This window comes from Dermacentor albipictus, chromosome 3 (genome assembly GCF_038994185.2).
Source record: "Dermacentor albipictus isolate Rhodes 1998 colony chromosome 3, USDA_Dalb.pri_finalv2, whole genome shotgun sequence".
Classification (NCBI taxonomy): Eukaryota; Metazoa; Arthropoda; class Arachnida; order Ixodida; family Ixodidae; genus Dermacentor; species Dermacentor albipictus.
Genome location: NC_091823.1, coordinates 112402733 through 112428105, shown reverse-complemented (window position 1 = coordinate 112428105; position 25373 = coordinate 112402733). Strand labels below are relative to the sequence as shown.

The following is a 25373-nucleotide window of genomic DNA, read 5'->3' as shown; positions in this document are numbered from 1 at the left end:
CCCAAATGAGAAACTGAGTGTGTGCCGGCGTTTTCATGAGAGGCGGGCAGGCGAGTATTGTAGTGAAGCTGCCACGGTAGACAGCTACGCGCTGTGCTCGATCCGCACACGCCTCGCGCATTTCCTTTTTTACATGGGATCTAGCAGCTGGAAAATGTATCATACGATTGCAGTTTGATAACGTACTGAACGTTGGTGCCGAAAAATCGCGTTTTCCAGGAATGTATGAACTGGTAACAAATGAGTGTAACTCTATTGGGTCATATTTTTGTGTGTGTTCTCGATCGCAAACGTTGGCGCCGGGAAAACGTACGTAACGGGAACGTATAAACGAGGTTCTACTGTACATACAAATTTGGTAAATCTCATGGTAAAGAAATTGAACACGAACAAGCAAGCGGCCTCACCCTTGCACTTTGTCCTGAAAGTGTATATCAGGGGTGGAATAAGGAATATTATGTGCTCGCACTGCTGATTATGATTCATAATGTGCTGAATGTCAAGCTTGCAAAGAGGTCCTGTCATAAAGGGACAGTAAAGAGAAATAATTTGAGATGCAATAGTAAATTGTACACATACAGTACCAGTAAAGCCACTCTTACTGTGAGAAGAGGCTTGGTAAGCCAGAAAAGATGCAAGAACACAAGATGCATGGCAAAGCCACCTTAATGTTTCTGCGTCAGCTCGACATGACATCATGGCTTTTGATGGCAATTGTTAACTGCTTTTTGACAGAGTTTGGCTGTAATGTATTCTAAAAGAGTCAAAGAATCAATTTAGCAAATTTCAAAAGCTTTTATTGAGCCACAAATGCCTCGCTACAAAAAAAATTCTGAGGACACCTAAGCACTTCTTACGAGTTGTTAATGCAAAAGCATTACATCCCATTGAGTACCGTTGAGTGTCGTTCGAGTTATGAACTCCTCACAGTCGAGCGAGTGTGTTGAGATACTTGATCAGTTTTGATTTGGCCTTGCTGAAGCAGCATTAGAATGCAGGCGAGAGCTTGCATGGACAAGGAATGCAAGGGTAACACAGGCTCCAAATGCTCCAAACACAGGATAAGTGCTCAAAAATTTGATTTTGCCTGCTCCAATGGCTATTCCAAGATGCTGATGGGCATTCCCACCACTGCGTATGTGTGTCACGTGCGCCTTAGTTATATAAAATAACTGAAATTTATGCTTTTAATTGTGAAGCTTGTTTTTTTCTTCGTAACACTGCATCATCTTGATCTTTGCAGCCATTTTAATTGAGCAGTGGTGTAAAAATTATGCCCTTTTTTGCTGGACTGCCCACTAGCCACATGCATAGCATCCATTGCTTAATGAACATGATGATATGACCTTGTTTCTTCCTGGTCACCAACTTTCAAAAGCATGCATATGAGAATTAGTATTTACTTACCTGATTCTAATGTACATATAGTCGAACACCTTTATAATGAAGTTCTTGGGACCTCTGAATTCATTCATTATAAAGGTCACTCACGGTAAATGTCACACACCACACAGCTCACAATAGGACTAGAATGGAATTATTCCTTCATTATACAGGCCATTAGGCGTTTGACTGTATTCTGTAGTGTGAAATATACGCATATCTAAATATGGCATGTGCATTAAAATCAGGTGCAATGCTGAAACTGCACAAATATTATTGTTCTTTTTCTTGACCACAAGAATAGGGTATAGGTGTTTCAGTCAGACGAATGTGGCATTTGATGTGCAAAGCCATGGATGAAACACGACTTGAGGTTATCTGGCTACTGTGAGAATCCATTAGTGTAGCATGTGACAAAACATGACCAACATAAACAGAGAACTTGAAGTGACATGTAGGAGGGCACGCTGTGCATCTTGCTTTTCTACTTTGTGTTCGTTCATGCTAACAATGTTATATAACAGGGCTCGTTGATAACTTGCCCAAAGCTTAATAGTGAACCCAGGAAAAAACAGCTGCTTTCTTAAGAGGTAAAGCTATGCTTTTAACATTCAACATCAGCTGAGCACAGTACATAATTACATTGTACGACCTTTCAGACATCGCCTGCCCAAGAACATGTGGTGGCTTGACCTGCGGCCTATGCTGAACATGCTGGCAACTTCCGACCGCTACTTGCGTGAAATGGCCGGAAAGCACCCCCTGCTCATAGAGCAGTCCATCTCTGAGGACATCGATGAAGTGGCCTACTGCATCTAATAATCCTGTCCTTGCCCTTCCCATTGTTATGTCTTAGGCTCTTTTTTTCCCAGTTTTCCTTGGATTGATGCCAATGTTGGGAGCACAACGGGGTGGAATCACCTCCCCTAATGGTGCTGTTGCTGTCTTGTGCAGCTATTTTATAATTGCTGGGCTGTTGTTGAGGTGTACTTGCTCCCAGCTTTTGTTGCTGTCCAAATAAGCCTGCACGTAAGCAGAAGCCTATTTTTGGCTAACCACTTTCGCAGATGTCATCTTTCTGCACATCGGTTGGCTCAACCACTGAAGTCAAATGTGTTTTATGTCACTGTCACTTCCCTGCTGCATAGTTGAGTGCATCAGTGACTCTGGAAGCATGAACATGGCATCATCAGTGAATACTACCTGTTGCTGCAGTGATGTCGTTCTGCTGCTTTAAAAATGGGGCCGGCATCAAACTAAGGCATAATAGTTGTGGCATGCAAAGCTGAAGGCATTACCAAAGCAATCAATTGAGAATGCAGCCACATGCTGCGTACCCATCCTTATTTTCTTCACCCTCACTAGCCAAATGTACTATAGCTATATACACTACAGTTGAGTGTTGCAGCGGGTTGAATCACAGGTTGTCTCATGGGTAACATGAGAATGATGTTGAGGGTATTCGTGTTACTTTGCCTTATTTATTTTCATGTCTGTTTGGCACTTAAAAGAAAACTCCACACATGAGATGTTGCTCATTTTATTGCTGTATTCAAGACTTCATTTATGTAAGTTTCTGTCTGTGTATGCTTGTTATTGTATGTCGTACTTGAACAAACAGGTCATGCAGACAGATCAATGCAGAGTTGTGAACCAGTTGTCCTTTACATTTGTAGCAGCAGGCACGGCAACTACACCATGTTAGGCTTTTGAGGATGCTGTTGTTGCTTCCATTGTGGTCATAGATGACTTCCACCAATCTCTTTCCCAAATGTATGTTTAAACTAAGTGAACATTAAGTATTATAGTATGTTGTGTCTAAGGCAGGTAGGAATTGTTATCATACAATTGTTTTGTCTTTAAAAATATCTGTTGCAATGTTACCAAAACACTTACTGATTTCACTAACCAAGTGACTGCGTTATCACTTATTCCTAAACTTTTCAGGAGTCCAACATCACTCCCTTTGCTTTTAAGCAACTTTTAAGCACGGTTTGTGTCTTTAGAGGCTTCTTTGGTTCCTGAGATGTCGTAACTGTAATGTACAATCTCTTTGGCCACTTTTTTGCTTTAGCACAAAACCAACTATTACAATGATCTGTCTTCTTCTGGTGGCTGGAAAGTGTCTTTAAGCACTCTTATGGAGTGATCGCTTCCTCACAAGCTTTGTTGAAGAACAACCGTGGCACTTAAAGTGGCTGCTTGTGCAAGGCTCAGCAAAATTATTTTTTGCCAGTGTTCTGGAACGTTCAGAAAAAGATTAGAATTGCTGCAGAGATTACTTTCATGCTGTCAAATTATTATTTATTAGATTTATGCAGTGAAGGCTTTATCCAATGCTGTATGCACGTTTGTAACTAATTCTGATAGTGTGTAATGGTAGTGAGCTTCTTTCTCAAATGACCCAGAAGCAGTACACTTGTCTCACTTACCAGTTTGCTGTAAGGCATGTATGTCCATTACACGTATAATCATATAAAGTGCTGGCTGGTTGATAAAATTTGTAACTATGCTTTAACCTTTTGTTTTCTTATGAAGCCATAGACATGTATCAGAATAAGTTAAGTTATTGATATATTAGTCAGAACTATAGTATTGAATGATACACATACACCTAATTTCAAGGGCCCTGTGAGTTCTGTCTGGATCACTAAAGTTGCATTTTTTTTAATAATTGGCATTGATGTTGATGGTGCTAAGAAGCATTCTTTCTGGCTTTCTACAGAGGGCCATCGGTGCCGGTCATACTGGTGCAAAAGTGCTTACTTGCCAAACGGAAAAATGGAGTGACTGATGAACTGGTATTGACGTTTTATGGCAAGAGAAAATTAGGTTAAATGAGAACTCTGACGTTCTTGCTGTGCTTGGCCTTTCCTGTCACATGTTATTGGCAAGTGTTGTTTTCATGCTTATTTTTTCTACATGCATCAGGGAATCTACATACTGTTTTCACTCAAGCTCTGATACAGTTCATTTTTCGTTATAATGGAGTTACGTTCAACATAAAAATAACTTTTATATCCTATATTCGTTATGAGTGTACGTATACCTGGTACATGCCAAAAAAATCTAGCTTATTTGTATTAAATAATTCTTTATATCTGTATTTGCCTGCATAAGAACACAATTATGCCAAAAGATGCAACACCTCAGTATTTTTTTATTTTGAAGAAAAATAATGTTTTTATCAGTGGCAGCGGCTCATATTGCGTTACTTCCCTTAGTTCCAGTTCCAGACGTGGACTGCCAGTATGTATGACACATAAAGAATGTGCTATTATTACTATTTATTTTTTGCAAGTTCATAACAACCCCTCTCCATTTTCTTTTGCCTATGTCTCTAGTCACTGCCACCTTATTTTTCTCCTTTTAAATTTTAAGCACTGCTTTTACATTGTAGAATGAAGTGTACGTGTGCCCTCATATCAGCCTGTGCCACTGTGTACTGTGATGTTTTTTTTTTCTATACTAATAATGCAAGTTGTGGTGACTTCCTGTCGGTTAGATTGTTATTGTGCATAGAGCTGCCAGTGAGCTGTGGCCATAGTCTTTCATGTGTCTGTACATGAATCAACTCTGCGCTGGTCTTTCCATGGTAAACATGGCAAGCAAACCCCAGCGATGCTGTATGTTTAGAACCTTTTCGTTGCCCAAGGCATTTCGTACATATTTCCCTTTGACAAATGTTCGCTACTGAATGTTGCAAAAGTAAGGAAGTCACGTATAAACTGCTCTTCTAGAAAAACAAATTCGCAGATGTATGCCAATACAAGCGACTCATACACCAGAGACAGCGAAGCTGTATGTGGAAGTTCTTGGAGCCTTTCAATGTTCTCAAAGTCCTAGGGGTCTCTTTTGCCTCTGCCCAAAATCTACCCAAGGCTTTGCGAAGGCTTCACTGGACATGGTGCAGTTCCTTCACTATACCCTAGCCTATTCAGATGCTTTACTATATCCAAACTTAGTACTTCTATTGTCTCTGTTATGCTAGATGCATGTTCCTGCGTGCTACACTGGCTCTGCCAATGGTGCCGTCTGACTGCGTGTTCAGGTGGCCTGGTAGAGCAGCGTTGCTGCCTCTCTTTAGTGACAGCTCAGTGCCGACGCCAGCATCTGGCTGTGCTTTTACAGTAGTGCCCTAGTCATGTGGCCACTCCGAGGATCCGGCACAGGCTGCATTGCCTGTTGCTCTTTGATTTGAATTTGATTCCGACCATGCTGCTGCACGCCACCATAGGCTCTCGCCGCTGCTTCATGAAAACCATTGTGGAAATTTTCTTAATAGCTTCGCCCTGAAGGTGACAACTATTTGTCAGGTGCAGTGATGCAAGAACCAAAACAGTGCCTCACCGAAAGGAACTGGTCTCACCTGTTAGCGTAAGGGCTGAACATGGCCAGTGCTGTTTCTTGCCGAACAGTGATGATGCCACCATTCTGTTGCTGAGAAAAATCGACATTTTTTGAGTCAGCATTGTTGGAGACAACTCACACTTTTCATCTATTCTGAACAAAACAGGCAAGTTGTAGTGGCTAAGCGTCAGTGGGGTTCTGCTCCCAAGCATAGGTTGTGGGTTAGATTCCCAGCAGTGGTAGCCACATTCTGCTGCTAAGAAGCATCGAAGTAACGGCCACCTTGGCCCCGTCAAGCCGTTTTTACGGCTCTTAGCCCAGTGAACCTTCCACCATATTGTCTGGTAAATAAACTTGATTTTGAATTTGAATGCATGCGCACTGAGCTTCGTGTGCATGTTTGAGAACGCCGGATGGTAAAAATAAATCTGAAGCTTTACTTCAACTTTCCTCAGAACATCCACATTGATTTGGTATTGGTATTAGACAAAATACACCGCAAAATGCCATTTCTGTATGAAATTCAAGCAGAGATGAGTTTTGTTAGAATAGCAATTAATACGTGCCTCCCTTATTTATAAAAAAACTTGAAGTTATTTTCTTCTATTCTGCAACCAGGACTTGCGTTCGCATAAATATATTCAGTCAGGGTTTTACTGCTATATCTATCTGTTATAATTTCAAGGTGCCAGTTCTTTGAAAAAGTTTTACTGCAGCAAGTGTGTTATAATGAAAAACATCACAAAATTCGTTACTAGCCAGTGTCCTGAAGGCTCATTGGGAGAGAGAATTTAATCTATTTACGGAATGTTTCTCAAACTTTTTAGCACTTTTAATTATTTTAGGTCAATTACATTGTCAATAGCAGTGTTTTATGTGCATGTTGATAGTGTCATCGGGCTTCAGGTTTACGTACATTCTTGTGTTTAGTCTTGCACATATATGCCTGATATGGTGACCTAGTGGCTAGAGCATTCTGCTGTGAAGGATAAGGCCACGGTTTGGTTTCCAGCCTTGGTTGCTGCATTCAGATAAGGACATGTTAATTCTAAAGTGTCTGTGCAACAATTTATTACCACCTGTCATCCTGTGTGGTCAAATTTAATTTCAAGTCTCCACTGCGAGTGCCTCTGTTAGCCTAGGTGCACCTTTGGCATTAAATAAACTTTATGGATGATAAAATATGGCTAAACTTGCATATAAAACAATTGCATCTTAAAGGTAAAGGTAAATGAACCCACCGTGGTTGCTTAGTGGCTATGGTGTTGGACTGCTGAGCGCGAGGTCGCGGAACCAAATCACGGCCATAGCAGCCGCGTCTCGATGGGCGCAAAATGTGAAAACACCCATCTGGTTAGCTTTAGGCGCACGTTAAAGAACCCCAGGTGGTCCAACTTTCTGGAGTTTCCCACTACGATGTGCCTCAGATCGTGGTTTTGGTCCGATATAATTTTTTTAATCGACAAGATCTATACTTCTGCTGTAATTGTATGTGACTGTGTAATAGCACTTCAAGAATAAAATAAAATCTTAAACACCAATTTTTGTGATGTGTAGTCGTGTTTTTAATTGGTACAAATCTCTAAGCTTTGTGTCAAATACATCTACAAAAGCTGCAGTGCTGTGCTTATCCCAGACAACACAGATTTTTTTTCTTTCTGTGTGTCGGTCTGTCTTTCTTTATTTGGGTTGATCTTACACCCTGTAAAGCCCAAGCACAATTACAGATCAAGAAAAATTAGCACAACTTGCTTGCCTTTATTTCTGCCCACGGAAAACATATTTCTACAAAACAACAATGAAATGGAATTTGAGTAAGAAATTAGTATAGCAGTTATTTAGCACTTGGTTTCCAAACTATCTAGAACTGAAAATTTGCTCCAGAATATCAGTAAAGCTGCTATAACTTGTGTTAAATTTCCTGCTTATAAGTCATAAGAAGCCAACCCACAACCTTCGCATTTCGCGAAATGCGAAGATTGTGGGTTCGGTTCCCACCTGCGGCAAGTTGTTTTTTCATCCACTTCAATTTCCATTATTTTTTCGTTTCTTTATTTCATTTTTTAAGCACAAGTAATTTCCCCTATGTTGTCCTTGGTGTCAGTGTTTATTGGCTTCTTATGATATGACTATTAAAAATCGGGCCCCTCGGTTAACCCCCTTTCTTCTGCTTATATGTTAGAGTTATGGGCATAGTTAAGATTACACGTGGGGCATTATGGAGTAAAATTTAGCTTGTATTATGGGTAAACAGACATTACTAATTAGAAAATCCATCTGCATAATTAAGATTTTTTCAGGTGACTTTTCAAATGGGATACGTTTAATGTGTGTTTGCATTGCAGTGTGTATTGTTTTGCTAGGCTGACCAAATCCATTTAGTAAGCAAACAATTGATTATATACCTGTTCACATGGACAGGCCATACTTTAGAGTAGTTAACATTTTCCCGCATTTATAAACCTGAACAAACTACTTCACAGTTCTTGCTCAGTTAGCACTCGTACATATTTATTTTGTCTGGAAATTTTCTTTGTTGGTTGTTATCTTGATTTAGTATTTACTACCTGATGTTCTACATTACCCTGACCTCTTGTTTCATTTTGTCTTCAGGAATATTCTGATAAATGATCAGTAAGCTATATATTAAGGATCCCTAAACTTTGCTTTCATAAAATAGTTAATTTCCTGTTAAATAGTTTGCCTTGCACTTCATTGTTTATGCCAATCTTCAACCATGCCTGTAAAGATGATTATATTATAAGGCTGCTGTGGCCTGAATGGAAGTGACACTTACTTGTTTCCCCGCAACATCAGTTAGGAATTTTATAGCCTCATGGCACAGCCAAAGCCCACTGACAACGATGACATCCAATGGATATCGTGTGAACATCCACAGCCAGGACATCCTAGGGATGTGTCAAATACATCATGTGGATATCCCTCACATGATCGTTTGGCCTCACTTTCCGTGTCCTGCAGACATCCCTTACAAGTCCTCGAGGGACAGCATAGAGACATGCTGCGCACATTTTACAGACATATGCCAGGGCCTTTTTCATGTTCGCAGCACACGCTGTGTGAGAGATGCTACGGGTACAGCACCTATGCATCAAGAACAGATACATGATGTGCGCACATTATGCAAGCACACTGAGTTGCCACTACTTTTGAGAAAATGTTTCGTGTCCCGACTTGACCCAATTGGGACAGCCAAATGTCTTGACTTTATTTTTCTGGTCGATAACAGAAATTGAATAGATTTCCTTTTAATAAATCCTGACAGCTTGTTTGCACATTCTTTTTTGTGTTATGTTGTTTTGTCATGAACGTAAAAGTGATATTGTCATGGTTCTGTTGTAGGCCCTAACCGTTCACAGTACCTCTATCCATGTTGGTAGCCGTGTTAGTCAGGCAGCTATGCTGCACCTTGTAAATCGCAACATGGTAAGATTTTTTTTTAAATGTTACCTTTGTTGCAAGTACAAACTGGTGGTTCCTGGCCTCGACAGGGTAGGTCGTCGTCACCCCTTTCCCTTTCCGTCTCAACGTCGCTCACTTGAAAATTGGCAACCCTAGTGCACGCACGCGACCAAAAGTGCATGATACTCCTCGTTTTTCTGGGCCTTTTTTCATGCGCCAGTGGCTTATTGAACTGAACTTTTCAAACTAAATTATATCACAACATTTGCAAAGTGCAAAGTACACACGAGCTACACACATGATCGCCTCCAATTCTAATTCGAACATGCGAAAAAACCTAATTCTGTTACGAGAAAACTCAGGCAAAGCCTGTAGGAGGACAAATACTCATGTGCTTGCCGAAAAAAGGTGTATGTGCAATATCCTTCAATCATCCATGGTAGGATATCCAAAACTGGACATCTAGTGGGTGTCCTATTTCTTTTTGAATTGGTGCATGGACATTGGGACATGATTTGGGTGTCCTACAGACTAAGTGTATTTACTGAGAGCTTTATTCCTACCTGGGCGGCCATGGCCGAGCTTGAGCCAACGGCCCATAGTTTTTGCTTGATATCCGTTACTGGCCAGTAGCAGCCCTAAATATTGCAGCCCTAAAGAGTGTGAGGAGAAGGGTTCTGTTGAAAGTTTTTAAGTGACTCCGCGCTCCACTTGTGAGCCTAACCTGCCATGCACAAGGGCAAAATTTGGCTGACATGTTCACAGCAGTGTGTGCTATTCATGGAATGATTTTTTTTTTGCCTAGCTCGAGAGGTAGTTCAGGATGCCTTTACTATTCAGCCTGGATAAGCCGAAGTGATGGCTGAGCACTTTTAGTAGAGTTTTGTGGAAGTGGCACTGCCTTGTCATCCTATAGTGACCTGCTGCTAAAGTTGTTTAGCACATTGTGGCTGTGGTGTTTCCTATGCTGTGATAATGCATCTTATGGATCTCACAAATTTTGTATTCTGCTTTAAGTACTTCACATATTTGCTATAAAGTAACCTTCATTTTTATTATAGCAACCTTAAGAGAGGATTTCATGCTTGGTGCTGCATTGTTGAAGCGTTAAAGCTTTGTAAGACAATCCCATTTTTTGGTCTGTTTCATTCAGTGCACACTTGACTGCTGAATTCGTTTTGTTCATCTGAAAAAAAAAATGTTGCTCTCACTTAATCATTTAGAAGAATAAGTTGCTGCAGAGGTGTGGACTCTTTTCGCAGCCTGTCAGCAATCGAAAGTGGAGACGAATCATGACTGTAATAAATATTTTATTGAACTATGAAGACCACTAATAGTGAAAACCAAGCAGAATAATCTGCTCATTCTCTTGAAGTCAGTGGACTAAAGCACAGGTCACTGCATTGCTTGCAAGTCATTATAATTTTTCTCTTACAGTTCAGAGTAAAAGCCCCTGTATTTTGTTATTGTATTAATAGTACTGAAGTTTTTAGGCCATATGTCCTGCTCAGCAAATTCAAACTTCTTGCATGCCTTGCTCATACGGAACACAAGGAAGTTTAAGTTCAGTGTTGTTTACTTGTCCCCTTCTGCCTTTTCCATCTCAGGCACAGAATCGCCAAAGAGGAGTGGTGGCTTAGGAATATTCGTGACCTGCTAAAGATCTTTGCTCACCACAGCGTGGATTACACATCCTGCACAGCTGTTATCAAGAGAACGCTTGAAAGCTCAAGATGATGTGGCTGACAGTCAGCGCTAGTTCGAAGCCATACCCTCGATCACTTACTTTCGGCAATGCTTTCACCCTGGTATCTTGACTCGGCACCCCTACATGTTGCCTTGCCAAAGTACTCAACATTTATGGAGATCATAGTCTTGTCAGTGAACTTGGCAACTATGCTAGCTGAAGCAATGATGAGAAGTGTCACCAAGGTTGAACATCGGGCTAATTGGTGCTGCATAATATGTTTCCCAGCGCATTAGACAAGGACGGCAGAAAAGGACACACACAGTGCTGTGTGTGTCCTTTTCTGTGGTTCCAGTCTAACGTGCTGGCAAACAGGTGAGGAAGAGTGGGTTTGCCTGAAAGTTATTTTTTTTTCGCTGCGCTCACTTCTGCTAGTTTAGTCAATCAGCCTGCGCTGAAGGTTAATATTGCTGAGAGCGAATGATCCGAGTTTATGGCCCCTGTGAGCGAGCATGTATAATTGTGCTGTGTTATCACTACTTTGTGTTAAAAATACACGCTAAAGAGCAGCACCAAAGCAGATTAGATGGTAAGGATATTCTCTCTTAGGATCTAATCGCATTTATTTGGCACCAAACGTTCAGTCACTAGTGAGCAAAGTCAGGGCCAAATTTCTCTATTTGAATTACATGCCCAAAATGCACCGCCAGTATGTTAGTGTGACATCACAAATTTCAATGCAGTTTTACATGCTCGGGCTGTACTGCATGTAAAATGTGGTAGTAACGCACAAGTTTTGAGTCTTTTGTTTTAAATAGTTTTGAATAGATTCCACTTACAGCAAGCCTGCTGTTTTTGATACATCAGAAGTTATTTGCCAATCCACCTTAGCCTTGTGCTCCTCTTTAACATCTTTAGAGACAAGGTTGTAGCTGTTATGACTCGCAAGTGGACATGTTGTTAGATCATTTTATCAGCAACTTTTGACAAGCTGCGTTTGTGCTATGTAGCCTTTTTTGTTTAATATTAACAAATTGATATTATGTATGCACAAGTATTTCAAGCTTTAGGATGCAAATCGAATACTTGTTTTTGAATTGAAATATTTCAATGAGTAATATTTGAGTTTCTTTTTCCTATATTTCTTACGACTTGATATAAGTGGTTACTGCAGTTATTGGACATTGGCTGTCATGATAAAAGGCCGCACACATGCTCTGCTAGCCACTTCAAGTGCTTGATGTAAAGTAACTGAAAAGTGAAGTTGTTTGTCACTTTTCACTCACGTACAAGTTGTCCTCTTTAATGGACTGCCAAATAGCATGACAGCAGTCTACTTTTAAAAGGAACATCTAATTAGTATTTTAAGTAACTTGAGCATATGAAATTTATAAGAGGTGCCTGATGCTACACTTTAGATAAATCTGTAATAGTAAAAAGAAGTTTTTGTCTAGGCTTCATGCCAAAACTGAGCTGTAATAATTTTTAACTACTAATTTTGTGTTCCCTTTAACTGTAGACCGTATTGTACATTGCTTGAAATTGTTATTTTGCCACATTTTGTGTTTCTTTTTATCCTTCATGAAGAGAAGATATTCAGTATTCAATTCCTCTGAGAAATCTGTGCTATCCAAACGCTGAGTTTTTGTAAATCTACCCAAGGTACATGGCACAATTTCTTATTTGTGTGCTAGTTAGAAAGGCGGACACAACATACTAAGCAATTTGCAAAAACAGATTAGCTAATTAACAGATATTAAGTTTTGATAAGTTGGCTTGGGACACATTTTTGTGTTGCAGATTTGAAGCCAATCAGTTCCCTTTGCCAATTCATTTTGTAGAATTCTTTATGTCATTGTTCGTCAAGGCACCTATTGTTAAATTGCAATCAAAATCGGCCATTTGTGTTTCTTAAAAAGGGAAAGCTGCCCTGGTGCCCCTTTTTACTTGACCAATGTGCAGGCTGTCCACATTACTTTAGTTGAGCGGCTGACATGGTCAACTCAGTGCAAGTTGGTCGGCTAGTTGATTGGACATGGCCATAAACTAAAGTGTGTAAGAGATGAGGGCACTGAAAAGGCGAGAATCCTCAGTGGAAGTGGGGCCGGCTTCTTCATAAGGGTGGACGAAGGCCTTCAAGCATAAAGACAAGCAGTTTGATCCATCACCTTCTCTTTTTTTTTGCACACTGTCTGTGCATATTGTCTCATCTCTCATTCCCTAGGGACATTCTTGTCTTCCTTCTTACCAGGCACAATTACTGATAGCAGACAGCAGCCAATCTGCGGGAGACAACAAACATATAGGACAGAGTTGATCAGTGCATGTAACATTGACTTCTTTGTTTTGTGTCCTTGTTTATGTTACACCATTTAAAACAGTCACATGAGGTGAAGCAAATTTGCACATACTGCAGCGTTGGTGTTACCATATTGGCCACCTCTATCACCTCAGTGACAACAGTGACATCCTATGGTTCTCATGGATATCCACTGCCAGGACATGGATATCCTATAGCTGTGTCGAATATACCCTTCGGACATCCCCACACAATATTTTGGCTACACTTTCCGTGTCCTGCGGACATCCTTTTCATGTCCATGAGGGACATCATGGGGGTGTGCTGCGTACGTTTTACAGACATATGCCAGGGCTATAGTGTACTAGAATAATGTCCCTAGAACGTTATTCTAGTACACTATATAGCCAGGGCCCTTTGCACAGTGTTTGCCATAATGTCTGCTACAGACGTAGCACACGCTGTTTGACCGATGTAAGGAGCAGAGCGCCCATGCATCAAGAACACATACGTTTTGTGTACACGTTATGTGCATGTGTGTGGAGGTGCAACATACTCCTCATTCTTAGGCCTTCCGCCATGCACAAGTGGCTCATTGATATAACTGAAGTTTTCAAAGAAGATTGTGTCAGAAGATTTGTTAAGTACGACGTACACACGAGCTGCACCCATAACTTCGGATTGTAATTCAAAGATGCGAGAAAACAATTGTTTTGGGAGGAAACTCGAAGACAAAGCCTTAACTGGAGGCAGGGTCCCACCGGAATGGAAGAACGCCACCACGGTTCTCATTCCAAAGCCCAATAAGCCCTCGGGCGTCGAGAACCTCAGACCCATATCACTCACGTCATGCGTGGGTAAGGCGGCGGAACATGCCATTCAGAACAGAATCTCCAGATTCCTCGAAACCAAGGGACTGTTACCACACACCCTCATTGGATTTAGACCCGGTCTATCAACTCAAGACACCATGATTTTAATCAAGCACCAAATCATTGATGACTCCATTAGAAACGCCAAGGCCATTCTTGGGTTGGATCTAGAGAAAGCGTTCGATAACCTCTCTCACCAATACATTGTGGACACCATTTCCGAACTCAACCTCGGAGCTAGGTTCCACTCGTACGTCAAGTCATTCTTGGATAACAGAACGGCTACGCTCCGATTTGCCGACTTCTCCACGGAGACACTCTCGCTGGGGAGCAGGGGCACTCCCCAAGGCTCGGTCATCTCCCCTATGCTTTTCAACCTTGCCATGGCGGGACTTGCTGAGAAACTAGGGCAGATCCATGGGCTCGAGCATACCATATACGCAGATGACAGCACCATGTGGGTGTCCAAAGGAACCCCGGGCATGGTGCTGGACATCTTGCAAGAAGCAGTGAACGCCATAGAAGAATTTCTAATTCCCACAGGACTCAGATGCTCGCCTACCAAGTCGGAGCTGCTCGTACGCAGACCCACGCAGAAGGGCCGCAGGCCATACTCGTCAGACTTCGATTATAGTCAAGAAATTACCGTACGAACCACTTCGGGACACGCCATACCGTGCGTCGACAAAATCAGAGTCCTGGGTATGATCGTAGAGACTAAAGACGTCAATGCCTCTACGGTTCAGAAGCTCATCGCCAAAACCAACAACGCTATTGGGCTCATCAGAAGAATTGCCAATAGACACAGGGGCCTCAAGGAACATAATCTCATCAAACTCATACACGCGTTCGTCACCTGTCACTTCGCATACGTTGCGGCAATGCTCAATTGGACACGATCTGAAAGAGACAGACTGAATGCCCTAATCAGAAAGGTCACCAAGCAAGCTTTCGGCATTCCAACCAGCACCAGCAACGAGAAGCTAGGGCACCTGGGCATGCACAACACCCTGGAAGAAATTGCCGAAGCCCAGCAGCGCGCCCAGCTTGCTAGGCTTTCGACGACGCCTCCGGGGCGCACGATCCTAGAGAAGCTAGGCTTTGCACAAGGAGACATAGAAAAAGACTTTGCGGACGTCCCGCGGGACATCCGCGCCAAGATCACGGTCCGCCCTATACCCAGAAACGTACACCCCGAAAACAACAGAGGCAGACGACAAGCGAGAGGACAATTCCTTCTTAACCAAGCCTTGGTGAACCGTGAACGCTCAGCTTTTGTGGACGCAGCGGCATACACGGGAAACAAAGCTTTCGCAGTGGCGGTTGTGGACGGCCGCGGATCCACAAAATATGAAGCCACGGTAATTGCAAGGAAGCCTGAACAGGCCGAACAGGTTGCGATCGCTGTTGCGCTCACCGACGACAATCTTTCCCATATCTACAGCGACTCCATAGCCGCTATCAGAGCTTTCCAAAAGGGCACGGTCTGCGCACAGGCTCTCAGAATTGTTTCAAATAAAGAGATTAAGAACCACTTCATATACTGGTTCCCGGCACACTTAGGACCAAAGATCGGCGACGTCCCCAACCTTAACGAGGCGGCACACGAGGCTACGCGCGCGCTTACAGACCGCGCGGCTTCACCCAACCACTCGGAGAATAAGGACGCGCCCACTACGTACAATGAAATCACTAAACACTACTACCTACAACGCAGACAGTATAGCACGCCACACCGCACGCTCATTCGAGCTCAAGGGGTTACACTCAGAATGCTACAAACAGACACATACCCCACTCAAAACAGATTACACCATTACATGCCTGAGCTCTACGACAAGTCTCATTGCACCAATTGCAATACATCCCTTAACGTATATCATTTACTCTGGCCGTGCTCGCAAGCTTACGTAAACTACGAACAGGACAAGCGCAAGTTTGAAGAAGCAATCCGGAGCGAACTCGCTCCCCAACTCTGGGCCGTCCAGCAGGTCCACGACGCCGCCAGGAAACTCAACCTCCCGGTTCCGTCGTGGGAGACGCCCACTCCATGAGAGCCCAAAGCTCTCGTGGCCTGCAGGACCTGAATAAAGTTGATTTCCTTCCTTCCATCTCAAAAAAGGCCCATGTGGGGTAACCTTGGGTCATCCATGGTAGGATATCCAAAGCGGGTCCATGTGCGATATCCTTGGGACATATGTGGTAAGATATTCAAAAACTGGACGTTCAGCGGATGTCCTATTTGTATCCAAAACACTTCATGGACATTGACACATGATTTGGATGTCCTATGGACGGAAGTGTTTCCACTGGGATATTAAATGAGGTGCTTTCTGCAGTGAATCTAAAAACTAGGCTGTGGGTTTCATTTTCGAACATGGGAGCCTGGGAACATGGGCCTGTTGGGGTAGAATGGGAAATGCTTGTTTGTGGATATAAGTGGACATATAAAAAGACTGAAACCAATTTTCATGGTACCTACCTTTTTAGTGCAATGGAAAGCTTACTGGTCAGTGTCCAATCATGTAGTAGTAACGCGGAAACGCTGTGGAACATTTTTATCCGAATTTTTTTTTATCTGCAGTGAGGATGTCGTTCACTGGAAGCATGCTCAAAATGGTGATAGGTGAGCGCGATGGCGTCTATATGCCAGCATTAGTGGGAGGCAGATGACAAGTGCGGCCGTAACTGTGAGAAAATGTTATTTTGTTTATGAAATCGATGTTTCTATGATTCATGTTTTCCGAAATGTTAAGGTATTTCTGCGATAATAGCTACGTGTTTTCATGTTTTCCTGTCCAACTGCTTTGGTATTTAACCAGTCAGAAGGAAACCAATAAGATCGAAGACGAAATGACACTTTTACCCGTGATGTGCAGTTCAGCATGTTGCCTTAGCCATGCGTGCGCTTTTGATTTGCGAAGCATAGAATAAAGCTAAAATGTCTAATAATATGGCAACTGCAATTTTAAGCAATAATTATGTGCTTAATAACAGCGACTTGTGTGCAGTAATTTCATAGACTGTGTCCGAAGTACCAAGATTTCACCACCGGGCCTCATCGCTTATACTGGTTTTTTAGACATTGTTTGCCAGTTTAAAGTTTTAATTCCTACTTAAATTGCAAACCGCGTGCTGGATTCTATCACTATAAAGCATGGTCCGTTTATTTCCATTAATGTCTCGCAACACACTGGCCACTTGTCAGTCCCTTTGAGAACACAGGTGGTCAAATTTGTTGCAAAGCCCTTTAATATGCTTCGACTCGTACCTTATTCCTTAAGTTTGGATCTTGACACCACATCAATCATTGTGCTCTGGCGATTCAGGCCACGTGCGCTTGAAGATAGCAGATAAAGTGTTGCCTTTGATTATCGATATCACTAAGCAAGAATTCTGGGAGATCTGCATGACTGTCAGCAGCCTTGCCTCATAGATCGTAAACAGTTGCTGGGCTATAGATGCAGTGGTAGCACAGGTGATTAATCTTTTACATATATGTGGTTATTTGTGCAAAAATAATCAGTCTATGGCCTTGAATATTTTTCATCAAGTTTATATTGCTGTAACATAAGATGACATAGCTCTGAAATATTTTCCTGCAGTCTATTTTAGTTTGCAGCTGAAGGAGTTATTGGTAGTTCTTTGTTCATAAGATGTTATACAGCACCAGTAGTAGACTAGACAGAATTTCAGTGAAATCCACTGCAGGACAGAAACCTGGCGCTCTGATCCACTGCCACCGCAACATGTGAAGTTGGTGACATCTGGTGGCATATTCTAAGCGTAGCGCTGCCGCTTTCCCCACTGTCATGCATCATAGCACAGGCAGAAAGGGGCAGGTTGCTAGGAAGGCATCTATTTGCAAATTCTCAGTGCAGCGGAAGACGTTGCTCATGCCAAAAAAAATCATTAGCTGCTGTTTGCTGTCAAATTTTATAAAGCCTTTGTGCCTTGGAGAATAACAGGCTTCAAATCTGCTATATAAAAGTCGGCCTTAATTAAGAGGCTGATTGGTGAATTTCCTGACATGCCAATTTACTATTGGATCATGCAGACTGTGTCCGCTTTTCGATACATCTCAGCTGCAAAGGCAAAATTGGATTATTTGAGATACATCCTTTCTTTTATGTTTTTAAAAAATATGTTCCACTGATTTAAAAAATGGCTTTGAAATTTGTGATGTAGTGTGATGTTACTTTATACTCATTTACTGCTACCATTTTAATCTGCTCTCAATCCTTGGAATTTGCCAGCTGTAAACTGTCAAGCTGTTGTTGTAACTTGTATAACTGTGACAGTTCTCATTAATTGAGTTGTAGAGATATGCCGCATGGAAACCTTGTTTAGGACATTACATTTTGTATGGTTGCTGTGCTGAGAAGACTGCTGTGATTTGCTCGCCCAATTGCTTGTGTGAAGACGATGCCTACCTAAAAGCAGATATGTGTGATCTTTCATCAATGCAAAGGAATGCTTTATGACCAGTGAGATTTTACTAGAGATGCAAACTTAATAGTAACAAGGAAAAGCCAAGAAGTCTGTATTTTTGTCCTTTCATATGCGCATTTTACATTCCATTCTATGTTCTATTCAGAAGCAATGTGCACAAGAGCTTATTTTCTGCCTTGTTAGCATTTTGTGTTCTTCCAGGCTTTGGTGATATATTACATAGACACTTATATTTTATTTTAGAAAATTTTACATCTAGATTTCATTACTCGAGAAAATTGTCTTAAGCTCTCGGGTTGGGTGCTAGGTCCACATGTCACTTTCTCATATGCTGATAATTTTTTGTTTCATGGAAATGAAATAGTGCCATAGACTGCTGAAGCATAGTTCATGTGTTGTATAGCCTTATATGCAAAACAAAAGCAAACCATTTGTAATATTGTAGATTCTTTTGCCTCCTTCAAACCTTGCTGCTTGAATCAATATGTTGCAAATTCTCACCTCTTCTATATATGAACATTTGGTTGCACTTCTTTGCCATATTGGATGTTGCAAGAATGTGTATTGTACACAGCATTGTTGATTGTCACACAATGTGTTTTCTACTGTAACCTTTTCTTGCATCATAGGTACACATGCTTTTGAAGGGACGGAAATATAACACACACGACTATCTACATCTGTATACAGAAACTGCTAAATCACCTAACATATATTTAACACTTCTACATTGTATAAACAGTTTCTGTACTAAAAATGAACTTGTTAAAAGGTGTTGTTGAGGTCCTGTTCTGTCCTTAAAATGCAACGTCATGTAATCTTGGAGCTGATATGATATTATGCCCCAAATAGTCCAGAAAGAGTTAAGATTACATGTTGTGCAGCATTAGAGCCTTTTAATGTGGGTTGTCAAATGAGCCCAAATGCTTTTCTCTACAGGGTCCTACATGCACAGTACAAAGCCTCTTCATTTAGAGCGTAAAATTAACCGGTCCTTGTGACTGACTTCCCCTAGTTTTACAGCTTGTATGACATCCCACTTCGGAGTATGGGGTCATAAGTTAAGATATGTAACAGAAAAAGAAGGGAAGAGGCTGTTAATTGAGGTTTTTGTAGACACCAAGGAACTACATGTGGGGAACAATGTACTTGTAATCAATCACGAGTATGACAATGTTCCTCAGACGCTATGTGTAGCTTTACACAATACAGCCCAGGCTCTCGGAGCGCCCTGGTCACAACTTGCACGAAGAAGCATCAGAATCAAAAATATTTGTGGCAGCTATAAAGCTCAGGAAGTTCAAGGTATATCATACTTGGCTAAAGAAAGAGACAGCTCAGTACGAAGACGACGCAATTCAAAAGCTCAGTGCATGAGAATTTTCACTTTTGTACTCATAGGAAAGTAGCTGCAGTGGTTAGAAACTGAACTCTTGACCTTTGTGCTCAGAAAGAAAACATGATTAACCCTCTCAGTACCATGCACTTCTTTCCAAATTGATCCAAATATACTTATTGTTCTTATTTGTGCAAAAAAATGTATATGCAGTAAAAGAGCCAATAAAAGTACTATTGAACATATTTATTTCATCAGAAAGCCTCGGAAAGAAGGTATTTTGAAAAATACGGAAAAAACAGTTTTCTTAACTGCAGTACTAATAAAAGCTTCACTGCAGAGCTTCAAAATTCTCAATTTAGCTGAGAAGCTGTGTTCTTTGCACTAAATTAGAGCAATGCTATCACTTTGATGAAAACTCGTATAACTTGTCTTCTACTACTCTGAAAGCTGGCTTCTGTGTGATACATTTCAAAGTAAGCAATAGCGCACAGTGCCAGGCTGCAGCCTCGGCACCAGTACCTTGTTCTTCCAATCAGACGATTGTTTCCAGCACACGAAGCATCGCGTTAGCTTTTGAGATTTAGCAGTTAACGAAATAGACTTGGTGAAGTGGCCAGGGACAAGCTGTGACATATTTGAGCAGCTGAGGTCTTTTATCTCTTGCCGTAAGGTTGAGGTAAAGGAGTTTTCGTCAATCAGAGCCTCTACGAGGCTCAGGTGGAACTCTAAATGGGTATCATTCTTACCAGTCGTCCTGTTGTACACAAAGACATTGAAAAAGGGCAAAATGTAATATGCGCAAGGAATTTTTTTTTTTACTAAAACCATTCTGATGACATTACGCTGATGGGTATCAAGTGAGGTACTGAATGGTTTTGTGGACACCATATTGTGTTGTTCGAATCCGCAGCCACCTCTGTTTGGCACAAGAACATGCTGGTCTTACAATTAGATGTATTGTAGATATATAATTTTTTCTGCTGTCACCACTTGCGCAACATCGAAAAACGCGTGCATTGAACCAAAAGTATGTAATTCATGGTGAAATCAAATTTGTGCAAGTTTTTAGTATGGACGAGCCCAGCATGTCCTCTGCAGAAGCAGTACAAATTTCAACGACTATCCTGGCTCGTCCTTAGTTGAGAAAGGTTTACGTCCAACTTGGTGGGTCTCTTTGGAAATCTTTAGTGGGAGGTTCGTGAATAAGAAACAACTTAGCAAGAACTTATTTATTGGCACTTGGGGGTAGCACACTGCAACTGGAATTGGCACTTTCCAATCAGTTTGCTGATGTATTGACAGGCATGGAGACTTGCAAAAAAAAAAGGCTACAGTAGTATATAGAAATGCGCTACACTGTTGCATTACGGGCTTGCAGGCACCAAAATTTTCTGGCATTTTTATGCGCACACATATTGGTGCTGCAAAATGTAGTCACCCACTACGACATCTATTTGTTTCTAAAGTGAGACTGTCTTGTATGAAGAATAGACGTCGCTTTTGTAAGTGAGACGTTGCTTTTGTAAGTGTGCTTTCTATGGTCATTGTGTTCATAGTGGTATTCTTGAAGCAAAAAAAAGTAATGGAAGCCTCATATGCACTGCAGTGATTCACCTTATGATTACATGAAAGCACCTTCTATGAGAAACATATTTTTTTATTTAGTGTATTTGAGCTGTTATTGAAAGGAATAAGGCAGCTGACATATCAAAGGTCTTTGGCAAACAGTTAAGAGCACAGACAGCAAAAAGGAGTACAAGCACAAGTTTGGTTGTAGATATTCCGTCAGTATAACCTTGCTTTACTGCTAGGGTCAATGATCCCTTGTCATCAGTACGCATTAGGTGCATGAATACGGAAATTACTACATATTTTATTGTATGGTTATAGTTTTCAAGGGATCTTGAGAACCTGGACTATAAAAGATTATATTTAATGCGTTAATGCCTAGTACACTTATTTTACACAGACAGCAGTGGCTTGTCTCCCAGACTGTGTTTGACCGATGATTTTGTGGTAATAAACTTGAATTGTGTGCTGAATCTCGCTATTCTTTTTTTTCTATTTGCTTGTGATTCCATCACACTTTTCATGCACTGTTGGTCTTGAAGCTTTGCTTCGTTAGTCAGCTAGTGGAACCGCATGAGCAGGTGGACGGCACCAAGAACACCAGTTGCCAAGCAGGAGTGATGAGTTGAGTGAAGCTACAGTCTTTGAACAATTTACACACAGGTAGGAGCAAACACTTTCCAGCTCGTCACGGGGCATTGCATGTTGTTTCAATTGCAGAAGTTCTTAAGCTTGCTGTATGTCGACTTAATCTTATTTTTACAGAACTGATTTCATCTTCACCTTGTGGCAGTTGGCTATGCCTAGTGTAGTACGGGTCTTTGGTTGCAGTTGCATAATATTTGCGACTTACCATATCAAACACACAGGTGCAAAAAATTGAAAATTGATACTGATAGCAGAAAAGTATGTACGTATAAGCTATTGCTTGTAACAGTTTTTTTACCTGTGGCCACCTGTCAGTTGCCATGTCAACATTAAGGCTGCACTCTGACAATGTCGACATATTGAGATCGAGAGTCCAAAATGAGTCTTATAAAAAAATTAGCAATAGCAAGCTGTAGTTGTAAAGTCTGCATGAATTGTTTAGCCTAGCCTTGCTTGAGTGCCCTTGGCACTGTCGAGCCGAGATTAACTGTTCACTTTTTTCCCAGGTACAGGACAACACTGGGGGTTCCCTGGTGGGTCAACCTGTATGTCATGATGGACTACTTGGGTCGCTGTCCGATGTCTGAGCAACCACTGCAGGACAAGAAGTGGAGTCCTCCTGTGCCAAAAGCTTCAATAGTAGGTTGATGGGTGGGTTGAATACTCATTGTGCCGTATGCCTAGGATAATGCCACAAATAACTTTGCTCTACTCGACTGTATCATGAAGCTACGGAGGAAACACAAACAGGTTTCTCAGAAAGCAAAACTTCGCAGTTGTCAAAAAGTTCGTCCTGGTCTAGGGGTCGAACCTGGAACCGACGCCATTCTGGGGCGGTTGCTGTACAGCTTTTCGCTGTAAAAACTCGGTGCCCTTCCACTCTTTGAAGAAGGATGACCAGCGAAGTTGTGTATGTGGGCCCCTTAATGGCGAACTGCACCTCCGCCGCGGGTCGGTCCGGCATTGCACAATCTTCGGGATCGGCCCACGTATGGGGAGCTTTGTGGCTACACACGGGCACGATTCTGGGAGAACTAGCCCTTAACCGCTTCACTGTAAAATTGGTTGCATCTTTGTGTTTCTAAATAAATAATTAATTACGACGATGAACGCGGCAGCACGGGCGCCTCCGCACGGTAGCGCCGAGGGGCGCCAACGAGCCAGCTGTGGAAGCAGACGAAAGACGCCGGTTGTCCCCACTCTGCACGGAGTGGCGGTGAGGGAGAGACCATTCAGGCACCCTAATTTTCGATAAAGTCAGTCATGACCAACAATCTGACCATTCTCCATTTATTAGGGGAATGGCAACGTACGCAGCGCCGCGGCATGGCTATTGGCTGTTACCGCAGGCACTGATAGCGGTGCTCGGCACACCACCGATGACAGTGCGTTGTCCGTGTTTCATTTCGGCGGTCAAGATTGTTGATGCCTCTGAGCTCAGCACTGCGTCGCTGTTGCCGAAAAATAAGTTGGGCGTGACCCAACCGTGGTAGGTAGGCGCTCAAGGGCTACACGCCTCTCGCGGTGCGTCGCCTATGGTTTTGACTGATAGGCGAACTCGTGCCAAACTCGTACATCGCGAAACCCTCACGAGTTGAACTCGGGAACATGGCGGCGGCGGCAGCAGCAGCCTGTGTCATCGCATCCAGCGGCAGCAAACGTCAGTATAACTGTCTGGACCCGTTCACCTATGCGTGACCGACATAGAGCTTCAGCGCCATTTTCGCCTTTCCAAAAGTCAGTGCGCTGGCTGTGTCTACGGAGACCCTCGCCTGCGGAGGCAGTGCGGCGGGCAAATTACGCTTTCCGAGCACAGATTTGTGTGACTGGGCTCGAGGAAGAGTTCGTGCGATCGCTTCCGCTCCCTCCGGCTTCAAGCGCTATGCGTCCACTGCGACCCAGCGCCAGGGGAGGTCCGGCGGCGTCATGGGAGTGCTGGGGCACCTGCAAATGCCTGAGGTTCAATCCGGACTAACCAACCTGCGAAGTCATCACATTATATCGGAAGACTCAGAATGGGCGTCGATCTGCCTTCCAGTGCAACAAATAGCGAAAGCAGTTTTCGCAAATTACACGTTACCTCTTCACTTCATGTGCCGAGAGGCGAAGGAAGTTACTCCGCCAACACGGACGGCCTCGGCCGTCCGAACCTCCACATCTCCAGGCGGCAAATGATTTGGCTCACGTACTGCGTCAGCAAGAGCGTAAATGTATTGCTGTTGAAGGACATCACTCGCGACTTGTTTCCCAGATCTGTCGGAACCCGCTATCGCCGACCGGGGGAACTACGCCCGTGTGCCATGGTCGTGAGGAACGAGCTGCTGGCGCGACCTCCACTCGGTGGCCCCGGCAAGATAGTGCGAATTTCGCGGCAAGCAAAAGCACAATTGAGGCCGCCTGATGATGGGCGACAAGCTTCCGCCGAGCCGCCGAAATTACGGCGGTGTTGCAGATCGTGGACCATGGGGTCTTTGGCATGGCCTGCGTGAGCAGAGCGCCGCTGCGGCTTTTCAAGGTCGACCGACGAGGCGCGGCGACGCTAGGCCCCATTACTGCAGCCAATGTTCAACCGGCGACCATTATTCACAGTGACGAATGGGCCGCATACAAATCTGTCCGAGATTTAGTGGACCCTATTGGGGCGAGCCTCAGTCTGCATTGGGAGAAAGTCATCCACAGCGTGAATTTTGTGGGCCCATCACGGACGCTCACACGCAAAAAGAAAATAGAAGTTATTGTCAAAAAGCGACGCGCCAACTCGTCAGTGGCGGGTACAGGGTAACTGAGCCGCTGCTGGAGTTCCACCTGACATGGATGTGGTGGAAGTCAATTAACGGCCACGTGCGCTGCAAAGACCCATTCCTGCGTTTGTTAGAAGCCATGGGTCGCTTGGTCTACTCAGTATAAGGACTCTTACCTGTGGTTGTCCGAAGCCATCGCTCGGCGCTACCCGGTATTAGAGTGCACCACAAAGTAAAAGAAAACGTTTTCTCACCCTTTGCTTGTATGAGTGTTTTCCGGCATTCCGGCGTGCTTAAGCGCGTGGGAAACCACTCCTGCGCTAGCCGACGCTCACTTCGTCTCGCAGCCTTTAGCGCGAGCAACGAGCGATCTGTTGAAAGCCCAGGGCGGAAACCAGGCGCACACCAATCTCTGCTCGGAAATGCGAACGCAAGCACTTAGCGAGCCGCGCCAATCCAATGCAGAGGAAAGGTGGTGGGGCGTTTCCACGTGGCATAACGCGAAACGTTATAAATTACAAAGTAGTCTAAAACGCATTCAGTGAAGTACATCTTGTAAACATTAAAATACTTTGAAATAACATTAAGGTGACCAATAATATTGTAATAA

At 42.9% G+C, this 25373-nt stretch overlaps 1 protein-coding gene across 6 annotated transcripts in view; it reads left to right on the top strand.

The window, feature by feature from the left end:
- Pfk (ATP-dependent 6-phosphofructokinase) overlaps window positions 1-25373 on the top strand; it is a 130503-nt gene that overhangs the window by 85564 nt on the left and 19566 nt on the right. For 3 of the 6 annotated variants that reach the window (XM_065440267.2, XM_065440266.1, XM_065440269.1), the window contains exon 19: window positions 22529-22661. In XM_065440267.2, coding sequence (XP_065296339.1) covers window positions 22529-22661 — 133 coding nt within the window. Of the gene's footprint in view, window positions 1-2042; window positions 7275-10763; window positions 11044-22528; window positions 22674-25373 lie in introns of those variants that run through there. The other 3 variants (XM_065440270.1, XM_065440271.2, XM_065440268.1) reach the window with 3 other exon arrangements.